Source organism: Fusarium verticillioides, chromosome 4 (genome assembly GCF_000149555.1).
Source record: "Fusarium verticillioides 7600 chromosome 4, whole genome shotgun sequence".
NCBI classification, from domain to species: Eukaryota; Fungi; Ascomycota; class Sordariomycetes; order Hypocreales; family Nectriaceae; genus Fusarium; species Fusarium verticillioides.
In genome coordinates, this window is record NC_031678.1 from 2,281,338 (window position 1) to 2,308,194 (window position 26,857).

Here is a 26,857-nt window from a genome sequence, read left to right on the forward strand (position 1 = left end):
CAGTAGACTCGAGCCCGACTTTGGGGGAAGAAGGGGGTGGCTCGTCAGGGTTGGTAGGCAAGTACTTGTGGCCACCTATGACATTCCAGACTGATCCATGTACCTGGCTGACAGAAGTTAACTTTCCCGGCTAAGTTGAGAGGTGTCGCCTTTTCCGGTTGTTGGCTTCTTTTAACAAGTAGAGTTGTCCTTTTTGTCCCTTGTCAATTGCTAGAACGCTCCTTTCTTTCTTTCTTTCTTTGTTCCAATTCCTCTATACCCGAGCAGACTTCGTCATCGTTGTCGTCGTGTACTCGTCGTCAACTATTGCACCTATTGAAGTCGATGCATTATCATTAGCACCCTTCAATCGACATATATCGCCTGCGATTTGCCCCTCGACCTATCGATAGTGTACTTGGTTGGACTCGAACAAACTTGATCAAGATGCATCTCAATCTTGCTGGTCTGGCAGTGGTCGCTACGGCCTTTCTCGCAACTGCCAGCGCCCTTTCGCCGCAAGATATCCCGGCCGATCTCCCTGTTGCGAACCTCTTGACCAAGGCGCAGTCGCATCTATCCCGCGGCGAGACCAGTGAAGCCCTCATGTACTACGATGCTGCCATCGCCCGCGACCCGACGAACTACCTTTCCCTCTTCAAGCGGGCCACCGCATATCTCTCACTCGGCCGAACCTCGCAGGCAACTGACGATTTCAACAAAGTCCTGTCCCTCAAGCCTGGCTTTGAGGGAGCCCATCTTCAACTCGCCAGGCTTCGTGCCAAGGCTGGAGACTGGGATGCCGCAAAGGCCCAGTACGGCCTTGCTGGAAAGGCTCCCAAGTCGGCTGAGTTTGTCGAGTTGGAAGAGGCCAAGCTGGCAGCTCATCTAGCTGACATGGCTAGCAAGGGCGGGAAGTGGGAAGAGTGTGTCAGCCACGCCGGTACTGCAATCGTTGTCGCCAGTCGATCTCCTCATCTGCGTGAACTCCGAGCGCACTGTCGCTTCGAGCTCGGCGATGTCGAACTCGCTCTCAGCGATTTGCAACATGTCCTTCACATGAAGCCCGGTGACACTTCTCCCCACATCGTTATTTCCGCGACTTCGTTCTACGCTTTGGGTGACCTGGAGAACGGTATTGGACAAGTCAAGAAGTGTCTTCAGTCAGATCCTGATTCCAAGATCTGCAAGAAGTTGCACAAGCAGGAGAAAAAGGTTGAGAAAGCATACAAGAAGATCCAGGGACAACTAAGCCGAGGCCAACCCACCACGGCGGGCAGGGCATTGGTCGGTACTGCCGATGGTTCTGGCTTGGTGCCTGATGTCCGAAACCAGGTGGAGGAGCTTAAGAAGAACAAGAGCATCCCCAAGACCGCCCGTATCCAACTTTTGGAGAACTTGATCGAGATGACTTGTCAAGCATACACCGAAGTGAGTTCTTCGGCCTCGTACAATCCCTGCATATTACTAACTCTGCCATAGTCAACCCACAAAGAAGCCGCCAAGTACTGTGACGAGTCACTACAACTCAACCCTGACTCTTTCTGGGGTCTTCTTCATAAGGGTAAGGCTCAACTCAAGAGTGAGCTTTACGACGCCGCCATTGCTACCCTCGAGAAGGCCGCCGAGATCCGCCCCGATCTGAAGGAGAAGGTTAACCCAGTCCTTAACAAGGCTCACATTGCCCTCAAACGCAGCAAGACCAAGGACTACTACAAGGTGCTTGGTGTCGAGAACGACGCCGACGAGCGCCAAATCAAGTCCGCCTACCGCAAACAATCAAAGATCTTCCACCCTGACAAGGCCGCCAAACAAGGTATCCCCAAAGAAGAGGCCGAGAAGAAGATGGCCAGCATCAACGAGGCATATGAAGTTCTTAGTGACCCCGAATTACGTGCCCGTTTCGACCGTGGCGATGATCCTAACTCCCAAGAGAGACCAAACCCTTTCCAGGGACAGGGCAACCCCTTCGGTGGTGGCGGTCATCCATTCATGTTCCAGCAAGGCGGTGGCGGCGGTGGTCCTAATATCAAGTTCCAGTTCGGTGGTCAACCATTTGGATTCTAGGAAGCACACGACAGATTTTGAAGTTTTGCAAAAGATACTACTGAGGAGTTAGATAGCGAAGGGGTCAACTACAGAGGCAGTTTTACTTGCTTGATCGGGAGGGAGTCTTTGCTGGTATCTACGTCTTTGTCTAGAGACCAAGAAGGGCTGGGCTCTCTCTCCAACAGGAGTATAGGGGTTAATGGCGTCGGAGTTTCCGCAGATCGCTCACTTTCGTCAAGAACAGTATATAGTGAGATCGTATACCTTGAGAATTCTATCTTTATACCGCAAGTAAAGCATCCAAATCAAATCAACATGTCAATCTATCTATTTGCCTAGTTTTTTTAGTACCCCGATGAAGCGTGCGTGGTTGCTCGGCCTCGGTACAATATCACCCACCGCCGACGTCGGCGCTACAGCGACATCGCAATGGACACACGCATTGCAGCCTTAGGGAACAGACACAAACCCATTGCGCCAATCCGGATAGTCACAGCTTGTGCTAGATCCAAGATAATGTGTGAATCAAGCCCGGTTGGAAATTGTATAATGCCAAAGCATTTTCGCTTCGTATTTTGACATAAGTAATAACAGACAACCTATCATAACACTCTTCCGCTGTCTAACTGCGTGAATCAACACTCGCAATAACTCATCCGTTTCCCATCCATGTCGCCGCTCTCCGATTTTTTCGTTCGTAAAAGTGATGGTATTTCTTTATGTACACGATCCGTCGCTTGCCTCGATCTTTACTCAGCCATCGTCCTTTGAGAGGTCGTGGTCAGATGCAAAGTCGGTAGAGGTCCTTGGTATAAAGGGCTCGAACCCAATCGGGGAAGCGTCGAATCAAAAGGTTTCTGTTCAAGGGTTCAAGGGTATTTCGGATGTTGTCGTTGTAGCCGTCTCAGTCCCATAGCCATGCTCTCTAAAGCGTCCTCGCTCCCAAATCCATCTCTCATGAAGATAATCGCAGGGTGTCGAATATGGTTGCAAATCTATGCAGAGTTGAGGTCGGTCATCCAAGCATTCCAAGACTTAGATGTCATGTTCAAGCAGCATCGTTGCGCTTGATGAAATAGGACCTAGTTAGATTTAAGCATTAGTTTCAGTTACCAGTTTGATTCAGCCATGTCACATACTTTGAGAACTCATATGCCGACCAGCAGATAGCTGTGCTGGGCATTGTGGTAACAATGCGAGGTCGCACACCCTTGAAGAAGCCTTTGAACCCGGCTCTCTGATATAGTAGGCGGCAGCCTCCGATAAAACTGTTGACGCTTCTCACTTCGGGGTCGGTGGAGGTTCCCCGAGTCTGGAGCATAGTCTTGATGACATCCATGGGGGTGGTAAGACCAGCAGCAAAACCACCAGCAACGGCACCGGCCAAACAATGTGTCAAGGGGTCGTAGTTCTTTGCGGGGTTCATGGCGGTTGAAATAGACTCGTATGCGAGGAACTGTAGAGCTGTGAAGGGGACTGTCATGGACAGTGTCGTGGGGTACGAGATGTAGAAAGCGCCCAAGCCCTCGGACTTGTAGACATACTTGGCGCAGTCCAGCATGGATCGGTACATCTTGCTCGAATTTTGAATCTGCATGCGCTGCTTGATGACTGTACAGGGTTGTCAGCGACCGTATTCTAGGTGCTCGAAAGGTTGCGGCGTAGGGGGCGTACCATCGAAAGGGTTCATGAACGCGTCGCTAGCAATAGTCGCAGCGGCACCGCTGGTGGCTGCAGAAATTTAGTCAGTGGCTGTCAGATCGGAAACTGAGCAGAAATTGGATATTTACCAGCAGCGAGGGGATGATGTACACCGGCCTGGTTACCGCCCATGGCATGTTTGACTGCTTCGTATGTTGCAAAGTAGACGGCATGCGCAGGACCTAAGCGGTTTTAGCAACGGTTAATAGGCCTGTCCATGACGTGGTTGACTTACCAGCTCCAACTATGACACTGGACATGCCGCGCCATAAGCTGAAGAATCCCTCGGTGCGGGCAATCTGAACGGTATTACGAATGACGCCCGAGTAGGCCGGTGTGGTGCTGGGGTTGAGGATTTGCATTCTGGTCTAAGAAATGTGTCAGACTCGAGATCGACAAAGCAAAGCGAAGCAAAGCAAGCAAGCAGGCATAGAGAGAGTGCAGGGTATGAGCATACCTTGATTGCATCAATGGGATACATGGCAGTGTGCTCCTGTAGGAAGACGCAAGATTAGCCCGGTATAACTTTGTATTGCTTGTCCGAGGCGAGGGATTCATACTGCTATGCCGGCAAAGGCGCCTGCCGCCATGTTCTGCAGGAGGGAGAAGTTGGGCGGGAGAGATTCATAGCTGTGCGAGAAACAGTCAATTTCGAGGCCCTGAGATGTACATGACCATCTTGATGAGGGTGCTGAGGTGTGCTCACTCGTATTCTTCGACTGGCTCTGCACTTGGCTGGGCCATGGCGGCCACAGCTTCCGATGCTCCGCCGAAAGGCTTGGTCTCGAGGGCCGCCAGGTTGGCGACTGGAGGAGGTATCGGGGCAATTGCTGCTATAAAAGTGACGGCGAGCGATCTGTGCCGTGGATGGAGTCGGCTATGTCGTGTACGGGGACTGCAGGAGGCTCAAGATATGGAGTTGCGCCGGAGGATGGTCGCTAAAACGATGACGATGTTCAAGTTGAGATAAGGCCCTAGATACTAAGTTCGGGGCGAAAAATATGGCCTCGACTTGCTGGAGCTGAAAAGACCGTGCAAAGTGGTTGCTATATCCGAGCCGTGTTCTTGATTCGCCTCGGTCTATTCGAATACACCGATCAATGAATGATGAGTACGAGTCTTGTCGCCGGCAGTTGAAGTGTAAGTAAGAAATGCAAGAAAGAAGTCCAAAGCCGAGCGGAGGCGATGGAGCAAAAAAGTAGTTCAGATGGAGGCTGGTCGTGGTGGTGGTAGTGGTGTTCTACTAGGTAGGTACCTATTCTTCTACTCTTACCTACCTAGGTTATTAGTCTGAATTGGACAGCGCGGGAAAAACTCCCGGCCAGGTTAAGTCCTTGTAGGTAGGCTCTGGAGCTAGGTACCCTCTGGGCTGTCCAGGGCAGTCCCTAGAGTCCCTCCCAAACTGCCTAGATTTTTTTTTTTTCCTTTCCTCTGGGGACGAGACAGCTCCGTTTACGGCCTCGGAGTCCGGAACGGGAGCTACGGCAAGTACCCTTCCGTCAAATTATTGCTGCAAAGCTACCTCTGTCTCTGTCTGCATAACTGAGTATGCGTCTTCTCTTTTCCCCCTCCCCCTCCTCTAGATTAGGGCCTCCATCTGTATCTGTCGTTTGAACTAGCGTCGTTCAGGGAGCTCGGCGCGTCGGCTCAGATAACAATGGACTAAGGTGAAGTTAGCAAACAGCGAGGTATTTTCCATTGCTAAATTGTGAGACGAGGTACTTCCATGGTGTTGTCCATTTCTCCGCCATCTCCTGTTGCGCTTATTATATGCCCGCGGAAGTGCAGTCGTATCCATTATCGGTTTATCTAAGTACCTATCGCCGAAGCAGTTATGAGAGACTAAGGTAGGTAGGTGTAAATAATTGTCATGGTGGTGGACTTGGCCCTAATATCACAAATTTATCTTCAAGTACTGCAGTTACCCACGAATGCTGGCCTTGCTGCAAATTGAGGCCTGACATGTTTACCAACGGTACGGATATTCTGTTTGTATGTATTCGTACCTACATTTGATTGTCTCTCAGCTCAGCGCGCATTGGCGCCCAAGAAAGGCGTGGCAGGTCATACAGAGACACAGTAGAAAGGCCATCCATCTATCTGCACTAGACTTAGTACATAGGTAGATGCTCATCTCTGTACGTAAACTGGCCAATTTGCTTGTTTGCAGAGTGGATCAGCGTCACTTCACATCATATCATAATCCCTGTAACCGTCTTGTCGGGTTTGGAATCAAGATCAATATCAGTACATATCTGTCTTTAGCTTACACACACACGTACACACACGAATAACGGCCGAGGTTAACAGCATGCCGTTGCGAGAAATATAAATATCTGACTGGAACACGAGGCAGAGGAATAGTTATCTTGATGCCTAGAGGGTGATATTTCCTTCTTATTTCATCCTTCAGACATTCATTCATTCATTCATTTACTACTAACTTTCTCGATCTGAGGCCAAGTCAGTGGCTGGACTGGATCAACTCCACAACCTAGAGCCAGAGCACACCTATGACTAAGGTAATATCCATGGATGAGGCATCGTGACCACGCGGTGTATCCATCCGATTCATCCATCTCTCCATTCGACAAGAAGCATGTCAATTGCTTCTAATGTTTAGGCAAGGGAAAGCGTAGGGAGTTTGGAAGCTCACATTAGCATGGCAGGCGACGTGAATCAGGCTTGCTGTCAACTTAGTACTCATAGTTGAGGTTACGCGCATATCGAAGGAGATATTTGATTAGTTTGAATATTGATTTATGCCCAGACCTGTACAAACACCAGGGTGGGTGTTACGTTGGACTTGCAGCGGTCGAATCTCATCTTTCACCGAATCATGAGCCTGGTTGCAACCCAGGGATCAGGGCATGACAGGGGGTCTCACACACTGGAATTAGGTTATCAATCAGTTCGGGGACCCAATTCTCTCTCTCTAATCAATCGGTCCTCGACAAGCTCGTCCTCAAACTGGATAGACTACCTATGTACCTACTACCCACGTTGGACTTCCACGGCAAAAACTCGTCTAGGAAATGGTCATCAGCCAAGCAGTGGAGGTTTAGAGGAACACAGTCACTCAAAGATTGACGAATACGCATTGCAACATTGATTAATGAATGGTCCATGTTTGACTCTGGCTTATCAGACAGATGCCTGAAAGACACCGCTTATTTATGTTTGCAACTCGTCCGAATAAGCTCCTTTTTAATATCGTCAACATCACACCCTCTTCTAAATCCCCTCTCCCATTTCCTCCATTTGCCACCTACCTACCGTATGTAGTCTCCGTGCAAGAAACTTCCCGCTGACTGTGTTTTGTTTGTGCAAACGGCCTCGGTATTATCATTAATTACGACTCGTCGTTATCCCGAGACACATACATTTCACGGCCTCGGATTTATCGCCCCAACCCCGATCTTCTCTTTGGAATTTGTTTGCCTGTCGTATAAACCTGAGAGTACCTAGCAAACCAGTTTGAACAGTTTCCAAGAGCTCGATAATGGGTACAATGTTTTACTCTAAATATACGTAGTGGGCTTACCTATTCATTTATAGGTACCCAAGAGTCTGCTCCTGCCACCCAAGTACACTGGCCGACGCTCCGATGCCGAATCCTTCACTGCCAGTCACAAGACAGATAGTCGCAATAAACAAAACCCAATCTACGCAAAGCGACAATAAAATCCACCTCCGTTTTCCAAGGAGAAGGGTATTCCGGGGAGATAACTTCCAGTACTCGCCTTGACGCCATGTGGTTCACCCAAAATGGGAAGATAAATGAATGAATGAACCCCCCCCCCCGAGAGATGTTCTATATCAGACCATGCCCCCACCGCGCCGGGATCGCTGCGTTTGCTGAAGCTGGTATATCATGCCCAGTACCCCTTCACCAGGATCGTCTGTATTGGCTGCACTGTTCTCCCGTGTCACCCCTTTTGCGGGGGACGTTTCCCAGGTCGATTCACCTAGTTCCCCCCCTGGCTCGTACAGTTCGTCATCTTCCCCAGTTCGCCTCATGGCGCTATCTTCAGCTTCTTCAGTTATTTGGCTTTCCCCGCGGAATCCTCGCGGATACCTTGACCAATGAAGACTACGTGCACCCATGTTCACCCCAGCAGGTTGATGATGTTGATCCAACAGGACAGACGCCATTGGGGAGGGCTGTGGTATTGGTCCCGTACGTGGACCTCGTCCACCGGGGGCTCTACTTCTGGCATGTCCCGTTTCCGCGCGACCAATATGAGAACCCTGCATGTCTGCTCCTAATGATGGAGAGGCAAGCCCTGGGAAAGCTGGAGGTGGGTGAAAGGCTGGTTTTCCTCCAAACGGTGTATGACCGGGAATACCAGTCTTGGGGTTGGTAACGTAGTTGTCAAGGAACCCAAAGTAGGATGCGGCCATCTTGTTGTGCTTCGTTGAGTAGTAGTCCTCACGAACATCCGGTCGTTGCCCCTGATGGCCCGTATTTCCTGGTCCTTTCTGAAAGTCGAATACCGCAAAGGAGCAGACATAGCCAAGGCCGTCAACGTGGATTGTGAATTCGCGGAAGAAATCGACGATCTGGTCACTGCACTTAGGCAGTGAAAACAAGAGCAACATAGGCGTCGTCACTATGCCCATCACCTCCTCGAGGAAAATGACCACTTTCATCTTGTAAAGCTCTGCAAATTCCTGTTTAACCTCGAAGCTGTGAAGCTTATTCTTCCAGTGATCGGGCATGTAGTGTGTGTACTCAATCACATTCATCAAGGCATATTCGGGATTGAATACTAATGTCTCTTCGGACACCATTCCTCGGGTGATAGCCCAAATGGCACCAAAGATTCCGAGATAGAATAGGACTGGCCTGTCTTTCGTGATCTCGAAGTTAATAAAAAGCTCCGAGTCAAGAATAGAGCCTACAGCGAGAATGGCAGTAATTGCACCTGTCATGAAAGCGATGGTTCGCGCAATATCTTCAGTCATCCTCTTGGGGAACTGATCGATATACCGAGTGGCGAATGGATAAGACATGTGCAGCCTTTCGTAAAATATATGTGGCAGTTCGTTGAATTCGCGGAATTTCCATTCTGCTAGAGAAGTGTACTTGCGCGCTGCAGCTTGCTTGGGATCCTTTGTGTACTCCTGTACCGGAATTAGCTTTCGAAGAACAGAGTAACTGGGCTAAACTACTGACATAATAATAAGTGAAGAAGTAAACAATGACAACATATGCAAGCACAACAGGCGCGAAGATAAGATTTAGAAACCCCGCGAACATCAACCGCTGCTTCAGTTTTTGGCTCAAGAGACGTCTGCGATCCGGGCGCAAAAAGTCCTGCTGAACTTGGCCCAACTCGTTGAAGGCCATATCAAGGATGCAGTAATGAAGATACCATTCCATAGTCTTGGAAAATAGCTGGCGGCCGCGAAGAAACGGAACTGGCAAAGACAAGTTCAGGACATCCTTGTTGATCATCGCAATGAGGTAATTCTCTTTGCGCATGAGTCGATTAGCAATATCGTGTGCATCAAGCCGTTCTTTCGACTGGCTGCCAATAAACTGTCTCAGTTTCGGTGTGATGTTTGTTGCAGTCTTCGGGTTCTGTTCACGCAGCGCCATGATACGAGCCACAATATCCTGCCACGAAACAGTTTGCATGTCTTGTTCCGGAATATCCAGCAAGTAAATGTAGAAGTCCCTGATGTAGAGGAGGCGGCGAATCTCCACAAAGTATTGTACACACTTCCAAATGAAGAAGAATGTGTAAAGCCAAATCGCCAGGTTCCAGAGACCCGACATTTTGCGCGTACATTGGGGAACTACAACCTCATGTAAGGATTTGCTGTGTGGAATCTTTGAATAGTCAATGCATTGACAAAGGAAGGTGAGCAACACCGCGACGAAAAGTGTCTCTCTGAAGCACCGATTAGCCACTCATGTTTCGCACCTTGGTGACCGAATACTTACAAGAGCCATAGAGCGTTAGCACACAGAATGCACCACAGTCCCCCACCTTCATAATAGTCGTAAACATCCCGCATAAAGCTGTCTAGATTTGAGGTGTTAACCCATCGCCAGAGTGCTTTCTCCCTCGGATTACTCGCTATCAAGCCCCTAGCCACGGGCATAGGTTGTGGTCCAGCGGGCACCCCATACCTATTCTCTTGATGAAGTTGTTGCTGAGCTGTGGCTGCTTCCCACTGCGCCCTTGCCCGTGCTGATGATGGGCCTGCAGCTTCTAGACTTTGGGGATTGTTCGATGGTGCTGCTCGTCTGGGCGATGTGGGGGGTAAGTTTACTACTTCGTTTGGCTCCATGAGTAACGATGCCGGCACCTCGTTGTCACCGTCGTCGTCCTGCTGGTGCCATCGCGGCGAGGGTCCACCGGGACTTTGCGCCTGCTTCCTTAGTGCCTTAGCCCTTCCTTTGCCCTTTGGGTTCAGAGCTGCACTTTCTATTGTCATGCGGCTATCGCCAATATCGAGTCCTTCGGGATGAAAATCGTCATCAAACTGATGACCAAGGTTCTCTTCATCGATGCCGGGATCGTATTCGTCATCATCGCCAGAACGGAGCTGTTCATAAAACGACCGTGACCCTCTTGCGGAGAATTTCGATCGGGAGAATAACTTGGAGGACATATCGAGTTCTTTCGATAATCAAGCGTAAAGATAGGTGGGCATGTTGGTTTGGGGTCGAGGCGGTTCGAAGGCGATTGATGATGTTGATGCTGGATTGTTGTCTTGCCGAAAATGGGAGACGAGCAAGGGTTGCTTCCTTCCACCTTGATGATGGAATAATTGGACTTGAACTTTGTTGAACTTGGTGATCCAGGAATTACGCCGAACGTAGCTTTATTCGTTAAATGATAGTGAAATATGGAGGATAGGTAACCCAAGGTCACGAGGGGACGTTGATCACGATAAGCGTGACCCAAGGCACATGCCTACTCCAAGCAAGGGAACGGTCCGGTGTGACAGAGTCTAAGCAAATGGAGTTGGAGACCACAAGGAAACCATGCGCCTCTGACCTGAAACAAAAGTGAATAAATCACTTGCAGGCTGATGATAGGCAGACAGTTTAATGCTCCAGGCATCACCAGCCGCTGGCATGACGCTACAGAGCGGTGTGCGATTCTGCCAGACAAATACCGATAAGACCCAATGAATGGCTACACACCACCTTCCTCTTCCATGCACCCTTTCCAACACCTGGCACTCCCATCTACATGATTGCCCTGGTCTTATACGGAGTATCTATATAGGGACCGCTCGTGATCACTGTTGGTTTTAGATTCCAAATTTCCAGATTTACTCTGTTGCTCCATCGAGCTCGGTCGGTCCATGGACTTGCGCGGAGTAAGTTAAAGTTTGCCGGCGGCAACAACTCGACTGAGCAGCGTTACTGCTGGTTTACTGCAATATGGCACCTACAGATCGCCCATTGTCATTGAAGAGCCTACCTATGAGAGATGCCTCTGTTTCGGGACTCCTTGCTCCAGATGGCTATCCACAAACTCCCTCGACACCGAGAGGGATCACTCCGCTTACATCCAAAGTGACCAGTGTCCTTTCGACGACTCATTCTGATACAGAGTTTCGAGACGCTCTCGCTCTTCTTGATGGACGTGGGATCCAAAACGATGCCGAAACTCGTCGACGTGTTCGATTAGACCTACAAAAAGAAGTCATTGACAGTAATGGAGAAGTTATTGCCGAATTTGGGCGGGTTGCAGAGGTGGGTTCAAGCATTTGTTTTACAGGAAACCGTACCAACATGACAATAGCAACTTCGGCGTATCAAAACGACCATTGACAAGCTTAACAATGGTTACGAGGACATGAAAAACCAAGTTGTCGAAGCTCATAGGCAGACATTGCCTGCACTCTCCGAGGCATCCTCTCTCTTGGACCAAAAGAGACAGGTTGAGGTGAAGCAAGAGCTGCTCGGTGCCTTCAAGAAACATTTTGTCATGTCGGAGAATGAGGTTGCCGCACTTACTCAAACAGCCGAGCCAGTAGATGACCGCTTCTTCGATGCTTTAAGCAAAGCGAAAAAGATAAGCAAGGATTGCGAGATACTCCTTGGGTTCGAGAAACAGACTCTGGGTCTAGAACTGATGGAGCAGACGTCGAAGAACATCAATCTTGGTTTCCAAAAGCTTTACAAATGGATACAGCGAGAGTTCAAGACACTGAATCTCGAAAATCCACAGATGAACTCATCAATTCGCCGGGGATTGCGAGTTCTTGCCGAAAGGCCGTCACTGTTCCAAAACTGCCTCGACTTCTTCTCCGAGGCTCGAGAACGAATCCTTTCAGACTCCTTCTATGTCGCTTTGACAGGTGCCTCGCCCTCTGGTACAGAAGATCCCTCTGTCAAGCCCATCGACATGCTGGCACATGATCCGCTACGCTACGTGGGTGACATGCTGGCTTGGATACATTCAGCCACTGTCAGTGAACGTGAGGCATTGGAGGTTTTGTTTGTCGCAGAGGGGGAAGAACTTGCCAAGGGTTTCAAATCCGGCCGAGACGCAGAGATCTGGCGCCTAATTGCAGAGGACGATGAGGCCGAGGCTGACTTTAATGCGCTTAAGGCACTGAACGACCTAGTCGACCGCGACATCTCTGGAGCGGCCCGCGTGCTTCGCCAAAGGATGGAGCAGGTGATCCAAGCCAACGAAGACACCATACCCGCCTATAAACTCGCAAATCTGATCAATTTTTACCGGATCACTTTCCAAAAAACGCTCGGTCCCAACTCCAATTTGGTAGAGTTGATTGGAGGCCTGGAAACAGAGGCCTTACGCCAGTTCCGAGCACTTGTCAGAGATCACATTGCAACTCTACAGGGAGAATTCCAGCACGCTCCATTAGACCTTGGCCCACCTGCATTTTTACAAGATTCGCTCAAACAGCTCAAGGCCATCAGCAAAACTTACGACTCCTCCTTATCGACATCGGAGGATCGCGAGAGCGAGTTCGAGAGTGTGCTTTCAGAAGCCTTTGAACCGTTCATGTCGGGTTGTGAAAACATGGCTAAGAACATGAATGCCCAGAACGGTGCGATCTTCCTGATTAATTGTATATCTTTTGCGATAGCATGTCTAGAGCCGTTCGAATTCACACAACGTCGTACTAAACGACTGCGAGCGAAGTCAGATGATGCAGCTAAAGGACTAATAGCAAGTCAATACCAGTTCCTTCGAAAGGGGTCAGGGTTGGACGCAATTTTCACGAAGCTGGAGGAGGATGACGACAAGAACGCTTCATTGTTGGAAGAGAAAGAGCTCGCTGAAGCAAGCCAGACATTGGATGACTTTCTACCATCAGCACTCATGGACGCCATGGATAATTTGAAGCACCTGCAGGATTCGAAGTTGGCTCGACAAATTACGGAGGAGGCAGCAGAACAGTTCTGCAATGACTTTGAACAGCTTGAAGAGGTTATTACTGAGGGGGATGATGAATCTGTTGATACAGAAGAGGACGAAGGTCTGCGGTCGGTTTTCCCTAGAACAACCGCCGAGATTCGCGTGTTACTTTCATAGACAAAAGGGGCGATATATATGAGACGCAGGAGTAAGCATGTAGAGAAGCTAGAAATACAACTGAGCAGAAGTGCAAAATTATAACAGTGCCTAATAACTCGCGTACTCTCTCAGGTTGATCATTTGCCAACGGCTGAATCACAAATAAACGATTGGCCTTACACTGGATGTTTCCACAGCAGTTGTTGAGCGCTCTGCCTTATCATAAGGTAGCTCAGCTCATTTGTAGTATGTAGCTAGGTAGGTATGAGGCTCATTGTCTACCCCGCCACCATCTATTGCGACTAGGGTGGGCGGTGCGATCCTTGACTACGTCACCGCCTGCCCAAGTTTAACCTGCTAATCCATGTCAGGCATGCAGGTCGATCAACTTGATCACGTTTAACTATCATCAGCAAGGACAGTGCCTTATACCATCGACCTTGACTCGATCACGTCTTATGTTCAATCATACCAAACACCACAACGTGCGCGACCCTGCTATATCAAGGCATTGGATCATCAATTCGATTCCTCAGCCCAAACGCGTCCCCACCTAAACAACCTGCCACAATCTGCTTTGCTCGCCAAACACATAACAGTCAACACAACGGCAGCCTTTCACAGTCGGCGGGCTAGGGCGCAACTCAAGCCAGTCTCTGGGCTACTATGGTAGTGGTTTTCTGTGGGAGCCATGTTACGAAACAGGGCCCTGGCTGTTTTGCAGAAGACCTACGATGATAGTTATCTAAGTTGCTCAACTGCTATCTACTATGAAGGCCAGGTAAGTTTTAGCTATTTCGCTTCCTCAATTATCTACTAATCACTGACTTGGGTCGTAGGGTAATGAGATAGAAGCCATGCGACATTGGCGAGCTGCCCTGGATCAGATCTATGATTACAACGCAAATCGGGCACCCCCCGCATATGGCCCACGTACAGACACCGAGAAAGCCTTACAAGAGGCACTGAAACAGCTGGAATTACAATGTAAAGAACGAATTGATCTCCTGGAAGCTCTGAGGATCTCACGGCAAGAAGAGACGACTACCCCGCAACAATCAGCCGGCAAGTTGACAAAGCGACCAAGTATGCCCGAGGGAAGAGGTTCCCTTGGACAGGGCACAATCACCGCCATGCAGTATTCTGAGCTATCACGGCCAACCCTTCCACACCGTCCATCACAGCCTCGACGTACATCATCAGAACTTGCTATCGTGGATGGACCCAGCACACATCTAGATCCAAACACGGCGTTCCCGTCGCTCTCTCGATCTGCATCGCCTGGAGGACCAGCCCTACCATCGAGACCGAACAAGACTTTACGGACACCAAGTCCAGAAAAGCACACCATGAGGACGACTTTACGTTCCGGTAAATTAGGAGAAAAGCCCACCAAGCCACGAAAGCCAGCAAAGCCACTCGCCGAAGGATCAAGCAAAGCAGCGACTTTGGCATGGAGCGCGCTCAGTTCAAGGGAAAGATTCGCAAGGGGGACCCAGTCTGAGTCCACTCCAGCAACAGCGAGCCCTAGCTCTCGCACTTCCTTGGATCAAATTCGCAGACCAGTACCAACGCAATGGGACAGCCACTCGAGACGTTTGGTTGTGCCAAAGGACCGCGATCTTGATGGAGAACCTTCAGGAAATACACGACACTCTGATGAGTACTGTTACGCCCGCCCATCCATGCTATCGGTCACTGCTGCTTCCAGTGCTCTAAATTCGTCTTCGTATCAAGATTTACCTCCATCAGATGCTTACACAAATCGAATGGATCGACTGCCCAACTCGCGTAACGGATTCGCTTCACCATCACCACGCAAGGTGTCGAGGCAAGAGCGAGCCAACGATACTGAGACCGGCGACGATTCTGGAGAAGCATCAGAGAGGAGAAGTGTGTCAAACAACTTACCAACTCGTAGTCCAGCAGCGAGACAGCCTGGAAGATCTTTGAAACCCTCGAGGCCGCATGCTGAGAGCAGAGATAGGTCAAGGCGGCGTGAACGTAAGGTTCGGCAAGTCTCCACCTCAAGCGCCTCTGACGATGACACGAATGGGACAAGTTCCAGACCGCGTCGAATGAAGGAGAAAGAGGCTCCTATAGAAGCCGGTTCCCAAGAAGATGATTCCGAAGGGTCTGAATCAGAGGCTTTGGAAAAGTCTCCTGACGATATGAGTGAATGGAAAAAAAAGAAGAAGCAAATTTTGAAAAACCTGCCCGCTGGTGTTGATGCAGCTGCCGCGAAGCAAATATTGAACGATATTGTCGTTCAAGGTGACGAAGTTCATTGGAGTGATGTGGCTGGTCTTGAAATTGCAAAGAACGCACTTCGAGAGACTGTTGTTTATCCATTTTTACGACCCGATCTTTTCATGGGCCTCCGAGAACCAGCCAGAGGAATGCTCCTATTTGGACCGCCAGGAACAGGAAAGACTATGCTCGCGCGGGCTGTGGCAACAGAGTCTAAGTCAACATTCTTTTCGATTTCAGCAAGCAGCCTGACAAGCAAGTACTTGGGCGAGTCAGAAAAGCTCGTTCGAGCTCTTTTTGGATTGGCCCGGACACTGGCACCCAGTATTATCTTTGTGGACGAGATCGACTCGCTGCTTTCACAGAGATCAGGGTCTGGAGAGCACGAAGCCACGATGAGGATCAAGACAGAGTTTCTTATTCAGTGGAGCGATCTTCAGCGTGCTGCTGCTGGAAGAGAAGCGACCGAGAAAGACAAGGAAAGGGGGGACGCCAACCGAGTCCTTGTGTTAGCGGCGACGAACCTCCCCTGGGCAATTGACGAGGCGGCTCGAAGACGTTTTGTGCGACGGCAATACATCCCGTTACCTGAACCGACCACTCGCGAGACACAGCTCAGGACCCTTCTGGGCCAGCAGAAACACGACTTGTCTAATGATGATATCCTCAAGTTGGTGGAATTGACAGATGGTGGGTAGTTGTTTCATACCTTCATGCAAACCCAACTGATTTGTGATCACAGGCTTTTCAGGTTCAGACATTACGGCCTTGGCCAAGGATGCAGCCATGGGACCATTGCGATCCCTTGGAGAGGCACTGTTACACATGACCATGGATGAGATCCGGCCAATTCAATTGTCCGATTTCGAGGCGAGTTTGACGACCATAAGGCCGAGTGTCAGTAAGGCTGGTCTAAAAGAGTACGAAGACTGGGCGACAGAGTTTGGAGAAAGGGGAGGATAGATAGACTGCAATTATTCTGGTATACAACATGTAACAAAAGGGCACAGGTACATTATACGCGCAGGGGCATCATGGATAGCACAACCCCAGTCCGACACACTGGGCTACGGGTAGAGGAGTTGTAAACGGGCTGAATGTCTAGTGTGTCATTTATATGTTACGAATAGTACAGTTGGTTTAAGAACCCCCAACCCCCAACCCCCAACCCCCCGACCACCACCACCACCACATGATATCGTACAGAGCCTACGCGTTCAAGCCCTCTGTTCCTGTTGCCTTGTCCCAAAAATCAGGCTTCCCGCATTGTCCATTTCTATCTCATCACCTGGAGGGTTGCAGTCATGTGTCGTAATATCAAGGTTGAATTAGTTTAATCGACGTCGCTTGCCAAGGTCTGAGGTTTACGTTTCTGCTGAGCTTCCTCCCACGCTTTGCGTTTGGCCTCCTTCTTTTCGTTTTCCAAACGCTTCTCTTCGAGCCTCTGATTCTCCTCTTCTTGCCTTCTCGCCGCCCTTCGCTCATCCTTTTTGGCCTTCTTGGCCTCGTAATCCGCTATCCTTTGCCCCAACGTAGGCACGGGAGGGCGCTCCGCGGTGGGCGTTCCATAGGGCGCAATAATGCGCTTGACAACGTGACGCTTGTGCTGGGAGGTTGGCCATCCAGGGACAATGGAAACGACATCGCCGGTTCGGAGTGATGAGTTGGGATCGTGGACGAGATAGTGCTTAGGGTCGGCAAACCACTAGATACTTATTTTAGCCTGTGTTCTTGATGCTACGAAGTGCACTTGGGAGCTCTCTTACCTTGTTGACGATCTTGTTCCATTTTTGACCGCCGACTCGGACCTTGACAGTCTTGTCCATTAGGCCAGCAGAGACGACAACACCATGAAGCTCGTGTGTCACACGGCGCGCAGCCTTTGCTACGGGGGAAGACATGGCGAATTTGTCCCTTCTTTCCAATTGAGTGTTGACTCGCTTGTCTGGCAGGCCTGAAGTGTTGCTGGTTCACCAGTTGCTTATCACGGTCAATTGTTCGATATCCTCCAACTAGCAGAGGCTCTCTAAAATTTGGTGGCCAATGAGGAGCGGTAGAGGTGTGTGAGAGATTATGTAAGTGCTCTACGATATAGACCCCGCCGATTGGCTGGATAGGACCTCACACGACTCGACGATATCTGCAACCTTCTAAGCGAGAACTCATTTAACCGCAATGCTAGACGAGGGGGAACAAGTCAATGTGTTTATTGGTCGTCTCTCTTAGGCTTTGAGCGAGGCGATATCGAATAGTATCACAACGCCTTTTTGAGGGAATCATTGATCATCATTCAACGACTTCCTCCTTCGAAATACTCCGAACCCGCATGTTTCTGCCCGTTCGGCATCCGGGACCCGCTGACAGTGCGTGAGCTTCGGCGAGATGTGGGGGCCGCTACCTTCAGAATATGGCTTGGCCTCAGGGTTCAATATCATCCATACCTTAGTTATCTAGGTACCTAGCACCTTGTTTATTGCGAGCGCCGCTTTTTTTCTTTCTTCCTCAGAGGCTATTTTTTTACTCTTCCTTTTCATCTTGACCTGCACGCGACAAACTTCATTTCAATCGACAACAATCGCATACAATCACACAATCGTATTGTCTCGGTATTTCACTGTTCCAGTATCTACCAATTCATACTGTCTGTCTTGTCTGTCCGTGACTGTTTCGAGACACTCTTGAGTAACCAACATCCAAGCTCAACTCCCCCACTTACCTTTTTCTCTGCCTGTCTGTCTCTGTCTCACCCTTCTCTCTCTTCTACTCCATCATGTCTTCGCCCGAGCGTCGAACTGCTGGAGTCAAGCGACCTCGTAAGAGCCAACCAAGAACTCGACCTGCACTTCCTACAGGGTCGTCATTGACATGTCGGAAAATATAGGCACACAATCCCTCCCTCCCCCCTCGCTTCCTCAGTTGGTTGCCGAGCAGAGCACTCCCATCCCTCCCACAGACAAGGACTCTCAGCGTCTGATCGTCGTCCTATCCAATGCCAGTCTTGAGACGTACAAGGCTTCTCACGGAGGCACCAGCCGCAACCGTGAGGACAAGTACTCCCTGCTCAACAGCGATGAGCACATCGGTGTCATGCGCAAGATGAATCGGGACATTAGTGATGCTCGTCCCGACATCACCCATCAGGTTTCAACTCTGATCTTCTGAGTCTGCATTCAACATGCTGACCATTTCTCTTAGTGTTTACTGACCCTTCTGGATTCGCCCATCAACAAGGCCGGCAAGCTCCAGATCTACATCCATACTGCCAAGGGTGTCTTGATCGAGGTCTCGCCCTCAGTCCGTATTCCACGAACATTCAAGCGATTTGCCGGTCTGATGGTGCAACTCTTGCACCGTCTGTCCATCCGCTCCACCAACTCTAACGAGAAGCTGCTCCGGGTGATCCAGAACCCCATCACTGACCACTTGCCTCCCAACTGCCGCAAGGTTACTCTGAGTTTCGATGCGCCACTTGTCAAGGTTCGTGAGTATGTTGAAACCGTGGATTCCAAGGACAGCATCTGTGTCTTCGTTGGCGCTATGGCCAAGGGTGAGGATAACTTCGCCGATGCGCTTGTTGACGAGAAGATCTCCATCAGCAACTACTCTCTATCTGCTAGTGTTGCTTGCAGCAAGTTCTGCCACGCGGCTGAAGATGTCTGGGACATTATGTAAGACCCGTCGTCGATCAAGTCGGCAAGGGGCCGAAGCTGCGATAGAGACCAAGTGCCGGCTCGCCCTACGACGATACAACATCGTCGTTGGGGTTGAGACGGTTCGGTTGTAACTTGGAATGCCTGGGGTGTTCGCTGTCGCTTGTTTTTGCAACCAAAACATGGGGCGTTCAACATCGGGTCCGAGACGTGAATATCGTCTTGATGGGTCATTTCAACCTGGCCCATACTTTCCTATTTGTTCTTTTCTACTGTCACTCAGCGGGTCCGTTCTATTTTACCCCCAGTTCTTGATGGCTGTTTGGCCAAGGTTAAGTTTGGATGGAATCTACTTATAGATTTGTTTGGGCTTGTTGGTCTAATCGATCGACGCTTCTTGGTGGGAAAGCCACGAGAGGGCATTTTGAGAAAGATTCGGGGAGCTCTTGCGATGGAATCTGCATTTCTCAGCAGTTCCGGGTTCTTTGAGGATAATGGGGCTACCACAACGGGCCAATCCCGCTATGGTTCTTCGGCGCTCCTCAATACGTTATCCGCCATGGATGGACAGACAAGACGCCAGACAGTCAAAGAAAAGACAATATTTATATCATAAGGAAGGATGCGGATATGTAAACTATTGTGCAGGTAGCCAACAGCTTTGCGTGTGTATCTCAAAACACCAGGAATCAATATCTGAACCAAAGGCACGACTAATGTTAGGGCTGAGGCCACCAAGTGAAGCTAATCCGCCGCAACCGCGAATGTGCAACAGACCAAAAAAGGCTGGTGTAACACCAAATCGCCCCGCACTTTAGGTAGGTCTCGTGTGCCCAGCGCTATTCTGGCTTGGGAGAAAGAATGGGAAGCATGGAGTGACAGGACTACGAAGGATGGATGAGGACACCATTCAAGATGGTGCCAGAATAGTTGCTATACGCCAGCACGATTCCCACAGTGATTGAAGTGTACAAGGAAATGAGTTGGGGATATTGGTCATTGTAGGATGGTTGGCTATTTACTACCTACCCTACTCCGTACCTTACCTTGCCTTTAGTACCTACCTATGTTAGGTCGCCAGTCAAGTAAATAGCCCCCACGCGATTTGAAGGGTAAAACACCGGATCTGAAGCCTCGTGCATCGGAGGAGTGAACAAAGGAACGATAGGTTGAGAAGGCGAATAATAATTACAGTAAATATGGCCAGGAGGTTGGTCGGCCGCAGGTTCGAATCGGGCCTGGCCTTTGGCCAACACCACGACTTTAAGTCATTGCATACCTTAGACGTGTTGTTCTCTGCCTCCGCCATAGGATATTTTATTCCACAAAATGGCCCTCTTTTCCTGAGGGGAATAGAACAATATCTATTTTTTTTTTTAATATATATATATATATATATATATATAATCATGTATTAGGTTGCTCCAGTTAAGTCGAGTCAGATTCGAAAACCAGATAAAGAGGGCATAATCCTATTCAATATCTGATGCTTGATAAGGTAACCGAAGGGCCGGGGTAGGCCAGTCCAGGCCGGGGGTTGATATGCCGGTGGAGGTCCGGTGGATCAAGCCGGACGCCGTGAGTCCAGCCGCTGGCCTTGACGTGGTCACGCATCGATGGCCGAAAGTCATTGGACCAATTCTCATGGGCTATTCTCCGATGATCGAACAGAACAAAGACGATGGTGGAGAGGATAACCACGACAACCCGCACTAGATGTCTTTTATGAGCATTGCGTGTCACACATCCTTACTATAGCAATAATCTAACTAGCGAGCCATGGCGGACAATCAGATGTTATTATCTGGTGCAGGGAGCTCTGCTCTGTAATGATCAAATATGGATGATGGATGAGCAGAGCTACATACGGTGTGGAGGGGTTTGAGGGGAGGGGTAGACTGGATACATCCAACATGAGGGGATGAGAGTATCAGAAGGACTGTTTTGGAGTAGCTCGGCTGCATGGCTACAAGAGAGGCCAAGACAATGTCACCGAAGCATGGTATGCAATTCATATGGAAGTGGTTTATCATTTGTGAGTGAATTCCGGGCCAGGTTTACTTACTGAGTGGTGAAAGGGGTTGATGAAAGGAGTTTACCTAGTATGTAGAGCTGTCCATGTTTGGTCCAATGCCCATAGCTTCCCACCCAACCATCCATCCATTCATTCGTGGCACCATGGATGTTAGGTTGACTGACCCTTCTAGCTGCAGGTACCAAGTTAGGACAAGTCGTTACAAGGATGGCACATGATGCTATCACCGCATGTGCACAGCACAGCATATCATAAAGGAGGGATGCAATTTTTTTTTTTTTATACCACCGCCCAAATCGGAGAATCTTTCTGAAGTGTTCAGGTGCTTAGATAGCAACCACCTTGAATAGAGTAACAGCTGGATATCCAATTTGGGTTCAGAGCTTGAAGGGTTCAGGGGTGATCATGAGCGGGTGCTGCCGGATAGCGCGGGGCTAGTGGGCCGGCTTCTAACTCAAGACGGGAGACGTACCATGTGTCCAGCCAAGGCAAGGTCAAGGAAATGAAACTATTACCGCCAGCAAACACTTCAGGTACCACTGAAAGATACACGAGCCCAGTGCACCTCACAATTCTAGAGCATTTCCATGGCAGTTCACGGCATGCGAAGCCCTATATCTCTGCCCACGATGGGGGCTAGGTATGGAACATCCCCGGCCTGAACGTGTCTGTGATTCGACCCAACGTGATAGACTATGATGCGATGTGATGCAGAACCCATGCCATGCCATGCCCTGCCCTGCCCTGCCCACGCCCGACAGAGAGGGGATGGCTACCTAGGATGGGTACTTGCGACTACCTACTTCCACGGTAGCTGGATACAGGAAGAGCACGAGAGGGTCAGATGTCAGCGAGTCACAGAGCCACAGAGCCACAGTCACAAGAGGTGCATGACAGGGCCCTTTGGCTTCCATGTTATGAGACGCAGCGGGAGGACTGGGTTGGCGGTTGGCTGAGACAGTGGGCGTGCGTGCGTCTGGTCACCTTCTGGACGCATCAGCATAACATCCATCTGGGCAGAGACATTCTTCAGTTAGTTACCTTTGGTAGTCGACAGGCCCTAATAAACAGACCAGGCCAGACCAGGTAACTTAACTGACTGAGCCAGTCAGTCAATCCTGTCAGTAAGGTACCTCCAAAGTAGAGCCCACCCTCACGACACCTTCTCAGGACATCCCATCCGGGTGATCTTCTCTCTTTAGCTGCATCTTCCTTTTTCTCTCTTTCTCTCTGTCTCTCTCTCTTCCTCTTTCGACTTTCCCCCCGAGCCTCTATCCTCCTCTTCTTCCTTATAGACAGAGCCTCTAGAGCCTCCAGTCTCCATTTCTCAGAGCAATTGCTCCAATTGCCTTGAGCAATTAACAGAACAAACCTAAAACGCAAATACCAATCCACGCACCCCTGCCTCGTCTACTCATTCGGTCAAGGGCCTTGCAATTGCATCGCAGCTTTCCAGGCTCTTGTTATTACTCACTGCCGTGTCGTGCCTTAACTTTCTGGAGCCACGAGGATTACTCACAGTCTCGGGTACCAATCGATCTTTGTGTGCTCTTACCCACCTCGCATCTTGGACTTGGCCATTCATCTTTGACTCTCCTCTCTTGTTCTTGTTGTGTTGGGCGTCAAAGGTGTCAGTCCAAGCAGCAATTGACCGACTAGACTAAGGGACAGACAACTCACCATTCGACTTAGGCCACTCACAATACCTCACCTCATCTCACCTTGCCTTGCTTTGCCTTGCTTTACCGTACAGTACGGATCCATTCAATTCCTCTCTGGGCTTCCGCACGGCACTACCTTAGCTGGACAACTCACTCACGCACTCACTCAGTTACTCATCTTGGGGCATCGAATCGGATACGCCTTGTTTCTTACCTTGGGTCGCCTCAGAATCCTTACCATTTCAATCTCGACCGCCTTCTCTCATCCACTCCGCCACCTCACCCGGCCAACATTTCTTGCTTGCCTCGCTGTATTTCTCGCTATCTATCTGGACCATTCTTCTTCGTGGATTTTTCCCCTCCTACTCTTTCTAATCTGTCGTTTCTAATTTTTTCGGTTTTAATTTTCTCCAACAATTTGGGGTTGCTACTCTACATACGTCTACTCCTGGTTCTTCATTACTCATCACCACCAGCCTTGACCGATATTCCAGTCTCCCCACCAGCCCCCTCCTCCTCTTACATATTGCTCAGCCAGTAACGCTCGAGCAACGCATTCGTTCCGTTCCAAAAGTCTTTGGAGATACTCCAAGACTCCAGCAATCTCGGCTAAGGCATCCGAGCGGGTACCTCACAGCAGGCAGCCGATCGGACAGTCCTGGCACTCAGAGCTCTATAAGAGACCATGACACTACCATTCGTTGAGGTGTCACATTTGGCACAGTCTTCATCTTTCTACTCGGCAACTCTTCAGCTCATCGGCCTGCGCTTCTTGAACGAATCACGCGAACAGAACTCGTCCATTGGGACTATTACTTACGGAATTCCAGCTGGAGCCGGCAAGTCTGGAGGCAAACGTGGTGACGACCAAAAAGGTGGCACGCCAGTTCTGCAGATCCGCGAGGTTTCTCGACCGTTCGAACCTGTCAAGCTCTCGACTCTGGTCTTTGCGGTACCGTCCACTGATGCAGTGATCGGCTTCCACGACTGCGCCTTCACCGCGAATCCGTGGCTGAGTATTCAAACTGACGGTGACCCAATCTATCCTGGCGGCCCCAGCCCCAGACCTCGTTTAGGCTTTGAAGGCGGTCAAACCCCAAGAGGAGCAACAGTACGCGACCTTGACGGCAACACCATTCGGGTTGTTTATCAACAGCCTACTTGTCCTCGGGATTATTTTGGTCGAATTATCGAATGGACTTATGACGGTACCACCGCCCAGCCAAACAGGAATCGATCTCTTTCACAACCTCAGCTTCAGCCTATTGCCTCCGCACGCTCGTCTTCTTCTTCCATAAACGGACAGTCACCCTTTCAGCCCCGTCAGTCTCCTGCCAAACACGGCCCCAATACCGTCACAGCCGCAGAGATGACTCAGCGTGCTGCCTCTCGTGCCGATGAGGACGAACCCGTGTCTGTTTCCCCTCGCCAAAGCTCCAACAACAACGGCCTAAGTACTACCACGGTCGTCGGTGCCATCCTCGGAGTTGCTGCTGCTGGCGCTGCCCTCACGTATGGCTTTGCAAGCCACAATGCTAAGGAGCGAGAACGAAAACCAAGACAGGAGTATGAGCCCCCGTCGCTCCCACGACGCTCAACCTTCCCCGAGAAGGCCCCCACGGTTCATAAACTACACAATGACGAGCGCCGCATCACCTACGCAGACTATCCGCCCACAGCGTCACAATACCCGCCCAAGGCGCTCCCTTATCGAGGACATGGCGGCTTTGCCCCTCAGGATATGTATCCGGAGGGATATCCTTTCCAGAAACACATGCAGAATGACTATGCTCCCCGCAAGATGCATCACGAATCGTATCCGCCGAGGAATCTCGGTTACGTAGAAGACGACAGCAGTGAGGATTCGCCGATAGAGGGGGTCCGCCCCATTCAATACCTGACGCAAGCCCCTTACAGAGTGGGGAAAATCCATGGTCAAACGAATCCCAGGCCAGAAGTCGGAGCAGAACCCGGAGTGTAGCCAAGAGTACTGCGAGGAGCGTCGCTGCGAAGAGTGCTGCTCCAAGCACCAGAAGTGTTGCGAAGAGCACTGCCAGGAGCGTTGCTCCTTCTCGGGCCCGGTCGCGAAGTCGAGCCCCAGCAGAGGAAGGATATGATACTACCCGAAGTCGACGCTCGTCAAGGCACCCTCCCCCAGAAGACGCCTATGAGTTTGTGGAAACACGCAGTCGCCACGCGTCAAGAGCCCCGGACGATGACTTTGAGACACGAAGCCGTCGAGCGTCACGGCCGCCACGTGAGGATGGATTTGATACACGCAGTCGCAGGTCGTCACGGCCTCCGGAGGATGGTTTCGAAACAAGAAGCCGACGGTCTTCCAGGCCCCCTATAACTGACAAGTCTAGGAGCGTCAGAGCCCGCAGCGAAGCGGGTGTTAGTCGCAGCAAGTCTGTAGTGTTAGTGGACGATCTCCGAAGTGAGGCGCCCGTCAGCCGAAAGTACGACGACCGCCGTAGCCATGCCGGTTCCCGAGCGCCCAAGTCATCACAATCAGTCGTCCGCGGCCACCGACCTCCGTATGACGATGAGCGGACATACTTTTCAGCTCGGTCACGCCCGTCTTCACGAGCTCCTCGTCGATCCTCCCGCACTGAGGTGGAGGCCGACATTATGGAGGCACCAGAGGTCCCCGAGGTGCCTGACGCGCCTGAGATTCCTCTGGATCCCGATGTCTACGAAGCCCCCGATGTGCCAGACAGGATGCCTAGGAGTCGGGCCAGGAGTCGGTACAACGTGCCCCGGATGGCCACTGGACCTGACTACCCACATATGGGCTACCCAAGCAAGGCTCAGAGCTACGTATCTGCCAGGAATGTTTCGCTTCCCATGAGCGGCATCGGTAGCAGTCACGCTGATTGGGATGACGACATGGTCAGTGTTGCCCCAAGTGACAGTATCAGCTGTGTTGGGGTGAAGCCGAGCAGACGAAGCCGCAAGATACGATAAAGAAGAATTACGATTATGAGATGCATTTATACGAGCGGCGATAAGAACGACACGATTGACGAGTTGATGGGATGGATAGAGAGCGATCCATGCCTGACTAGGCCTTTTGAGATTGGTTCGACAGAATGATATGGATCAACTGGCAGGCAGTATGTTGTTGTTGTTTACAGACCACAGATGGAGGTTCATGGGTTTTTGTTTCAAGGACAGTAGCTTGGATCTAATCTCGTGGGGTCTTCGATTGGCATATGAGGAGGCGTTTGTGTTATTACTATTATGGTTTCCGGGCAGGGCCCCCTGGCTTTCTTTCCCAGGCATTCTTTTGGTGAAGAGAGGTTTTGCGATGATTTCCTGTTTCCTTGAGTAAGACGCATTGGATGGAATATAGCAGTCTGTTCTGCTTGGTTGACGACGACAAGCTGTAACTAGTTGTTGAATGTCGAGACTGGACACATGACGGAACATGAAAGAAAGACAGAAGACAGACATTATAAGTAGGTATTCATCCAGAGATGGGCGATAGAGACAATACAGAAGACATTGGCATTGCAAGACGACAGTCAGCGGTCTATTGCCGAGTCATTTGCCGCCCAGAACATAATACTTCACACCTCCGCTAACTGCCCTGCCCCTCTATCTCGCATCATCATGGTGCAGCCCACTCCTTGCAACAAACACCCTCATGATCCATCAATGTTGGTGTTTTTAGTGAGTGTGGGGGTCACCTTGAACGTCACATCGATCAAGTGAGTGCAGTAAGTACATGGGGATGTCACTCTGACTACCTTACCTAGGTACCTTACTTTACCCTACCTAGGTACTTAGTCGCTAGTGTGGGCTCTGAGGTACTAGTAATATCCCACCCTGATATGGGTAAGATTGGTCATTGGTAATTCTCACGGTTTCATTCTTATGGTCTACGCAGTTCAAGGAGATGAGACTCTCAATACGTATTTTGGGGTGAGATAAGGCTTGATTAAGTAGTTGGTGATCTACAGTAAGTAAATACAGCTCAGCAAGTAATTTATGTAACCAAAACAGGCT

The 26,857-nt window shown here is 50.2% G+C and overlaps 9 protein-coding genes across 14 annotated transcripts; 6 read left to right on the forward strand and 3 right to left on the reverse strand.

The window, feature by feature from the left end:
• Window positions 1-22: 22 nt before the first annotated feature.
• Window positions 23-2,395, forward strand: FVEG_05084 (DnaJ like subfamily C member 3). The gene is made up of 3 exons (XM_018893105.1): window positions 23-57; window positions 115-1,410; window positions 1,462-2,395. The coding sequence occupies exons 2-3, from the start codon at window positions 427-429 to the stop codon at window positions 2,044-2,046; spliced, it is 1,569 nt and encodes a 522-aa protein (XP_018749925.1). The 5' UTR covers window positions 23-57; window positions 115-426; the 3' UTR covers window positions 2,047-2,395.
• Window positions 2,279-5,561, reverse strand: FVEG_05085 (solute carrier family 25, member 46). 2 transcript variants are annotated; one of them, XM_018893106.1, is made up of 9 exons: window positions 5,452-5,561; window positions 4,436-5,391; window positions 4,290-4,359; window positions 4,187-4,222; window positions 3,965-4,097; window positions 3,819-3,911; window positions 3,703-3,759; window positions 3,168-3,639; window positions 2,279-3,110 (listed from the first exon to the last, which is right to left on the reverse strand). In XM_018893106.1, exons 2-9 carry the CDS (start codon window positions 4,471-4,473, stop codon window positions 3,077-3,079), a joined length of 933 nt encoding a protein of 310 aa, XP_018749926.1. In that variant the 5' UTR covers window positions 4,474-5,391; window positions 5,452-5,561; the 3' UTR covers window positions 2,279-3,076. The 2 variants fall into 2 exon arrangements, with proteins under 2 accessions (XP_018749926.1, XP_018749927.1); XM_018893107.1 differs by having other exon boundaries at window positions 4,436-5,452.
• Window positions 5,562-6,823: 1,262 nt separating this feature from the next.
• Window positions 6,824-10,823, reverse strand: FVEG_05086 (hypothetical protein). The gene is made up of 3 exons (XM_018893108.1): window positions 9,683-10,823; window positions 8,909-9,629; window positions 6,824-8,856 (listed from the first exon to the last, which is right to left on the reverse strand). Exons 1-3 carry the CDS (start codon window positions 10,354-10,356, stop codon window positions 7,549-7,551), a joined length of 2,703 nt encoding a protein of 900 aa, XP_018749928.1. The 5' UTR covers window positions 10,357-10,823; the 3' UTR covers window positions 6,824-7,548.
• A 49-nt stretch (window positions 10,824-10,872) lies between these two features.
• On the forward strand, window positions 10,873-13,370 carry FVEG_05087 (oligomeric Golgi complex subunit 6). Of its 2 annotated transcripts, XM_018893110.1 has the most exons (3): window positions 10,910-11,452; window positions 11,502-12,780; window positions 12,918-13,357. In XM_018893110.1, exons 1-3 carry the CDS (start codon window positions 11,138-11,140, stop codon window positions 12,971-12,973), a joined length of 1,650 nt encoding a protein of 549 aa, XP_018749930.1. In that variant the 5' UTR covers window positions 10,910-11,137; the 3' UTR covers window positions 12,974-13,357. The 2 variants fall into 2 exon arrangements, with proteins under 2 accessions (XP_018749929.1, XP_018749930.1); XM_018893109.1 differs by having other exon boundaries at window positions 10,873-11,452; window positions 11,502-13,370.
• A 258-nt stretch (window positions 13,371-13,628) lies between these two features.
• FVEG_05088 (adenosinetriphosphatase) lies at window positions 13,629-17,300 on the forward strand. The gene is made up of 3 exons (XM_018893111.1): window positions 13,629-14,031; window positions 14,090-16,190; window positions 16,243-17,300. The coding sequence occupies exons 1-3, from the start codon at window positions 13,942-13,944 to the stop codon at window positions 16,461-16,463; spliced, it is 2,412 nt and encodes an 803-aa protein (XP_018749931.1). The 5' UTR covers window positions 13,629-13,941; the 3' UTR covers window positions 16,464-17,300.
• On the reverse strand, window positions 16,537-17,521 carry FVEG_05089 (hypothetical protein). The gene is made up of 2 exons (XM_018893112.1): window positions 17,267-17,521; window positions 16,537-17,205 (listed from the first exon to the last, which is right to left on the reverse strand). Exons 1-2 carry the CDS (start codon window positions 17,399-17,401, stop codon window positions 16,834-16,836), a joined length of 507 nt encoding a protein of 168 aa, XP_018749932.1. The 5' UTR covers window positions 17,402-17,521; the 3' UTR covers window positions 16,537-16,833.
• Window positions 17,522-17,689: 168 nt separating this feature from the next.
• Window positions 17,690-19,922, forward strand: FVEG_05090 (ribosomal RNA small subunit methyltransferase NEP1). Of its 4 annotated transcripts, XM_018893114.1 has the most exons (4): window positions 17,690-18,141; window positions 18,199-18,313; window positions 18,382-18,641; window positions 18,696-19,863. In XM_018893114.1, the coding sequence occupies exons 2-4, from the start codon at window positions 18,271-18,273 to the stop codon at window positions 19,170-19,172; spliced, it is 780 nt and encodes a 259-aa protein (XP_018749934.1). In that variant the 5' UTR covers window positions 17,690-18,141; window positions 18,199-18,270; the 3' UTR covers window positions 19,173-19,863. The 4 variants fall into 4 exon arrangements, with proteins under 4 accessions (XP_018749934.1, XP_018749933.1, XP_018749936.1 ...); XM_018893113.1 differs by having other exon boundaries at window positions 17,690-18,313; window positions 18,696-19,922; XM_018893116.1 differs by having other exon boundaries at window positions 18,199-18,641.
• A 3,406-nt stretch (window positions 19,923-23,328) lies between these two features.
• On the forward strand, window positions 23,329-24,827 carry FVEG_05091 (hypothetical protein; the record flags this gene model as incomplete). The annotated part of the gene is made up of 1 exon (XM_018893117.1): window positions 23,329-24,827. Exon 1 carries the CDS (start codon window positions 23,532-23,534, stop codon window positions 24,825-24,827), a length of 1,296 nt encoding a protein of 431 aa, XP_018749937.1. The 5' UTR covers window positions 23,329-23,531.
• A 330-nt stretch (window positions 24,828-25,157) lies between these two features.
• FVEG_05092 (hypothetical protein) lies at window positions 25,158-25,847 on the forward strand. Its single transcript, XM_018893118.1, has one exon. It carries the CDS (start codon window positions 25,326-25,328, stop codon window positions 25,695-25,697), a length of 372 nt encoding a protein of 123 aa, XP_018749938.1. The 5' UTR covers window positions 25,158-25,325; the 3' UTR covers window positions 25,698-25,847.
• The last annotated feature ends 1,010 nt before the right edge of the window (window positions 25,848-26,857 follow it).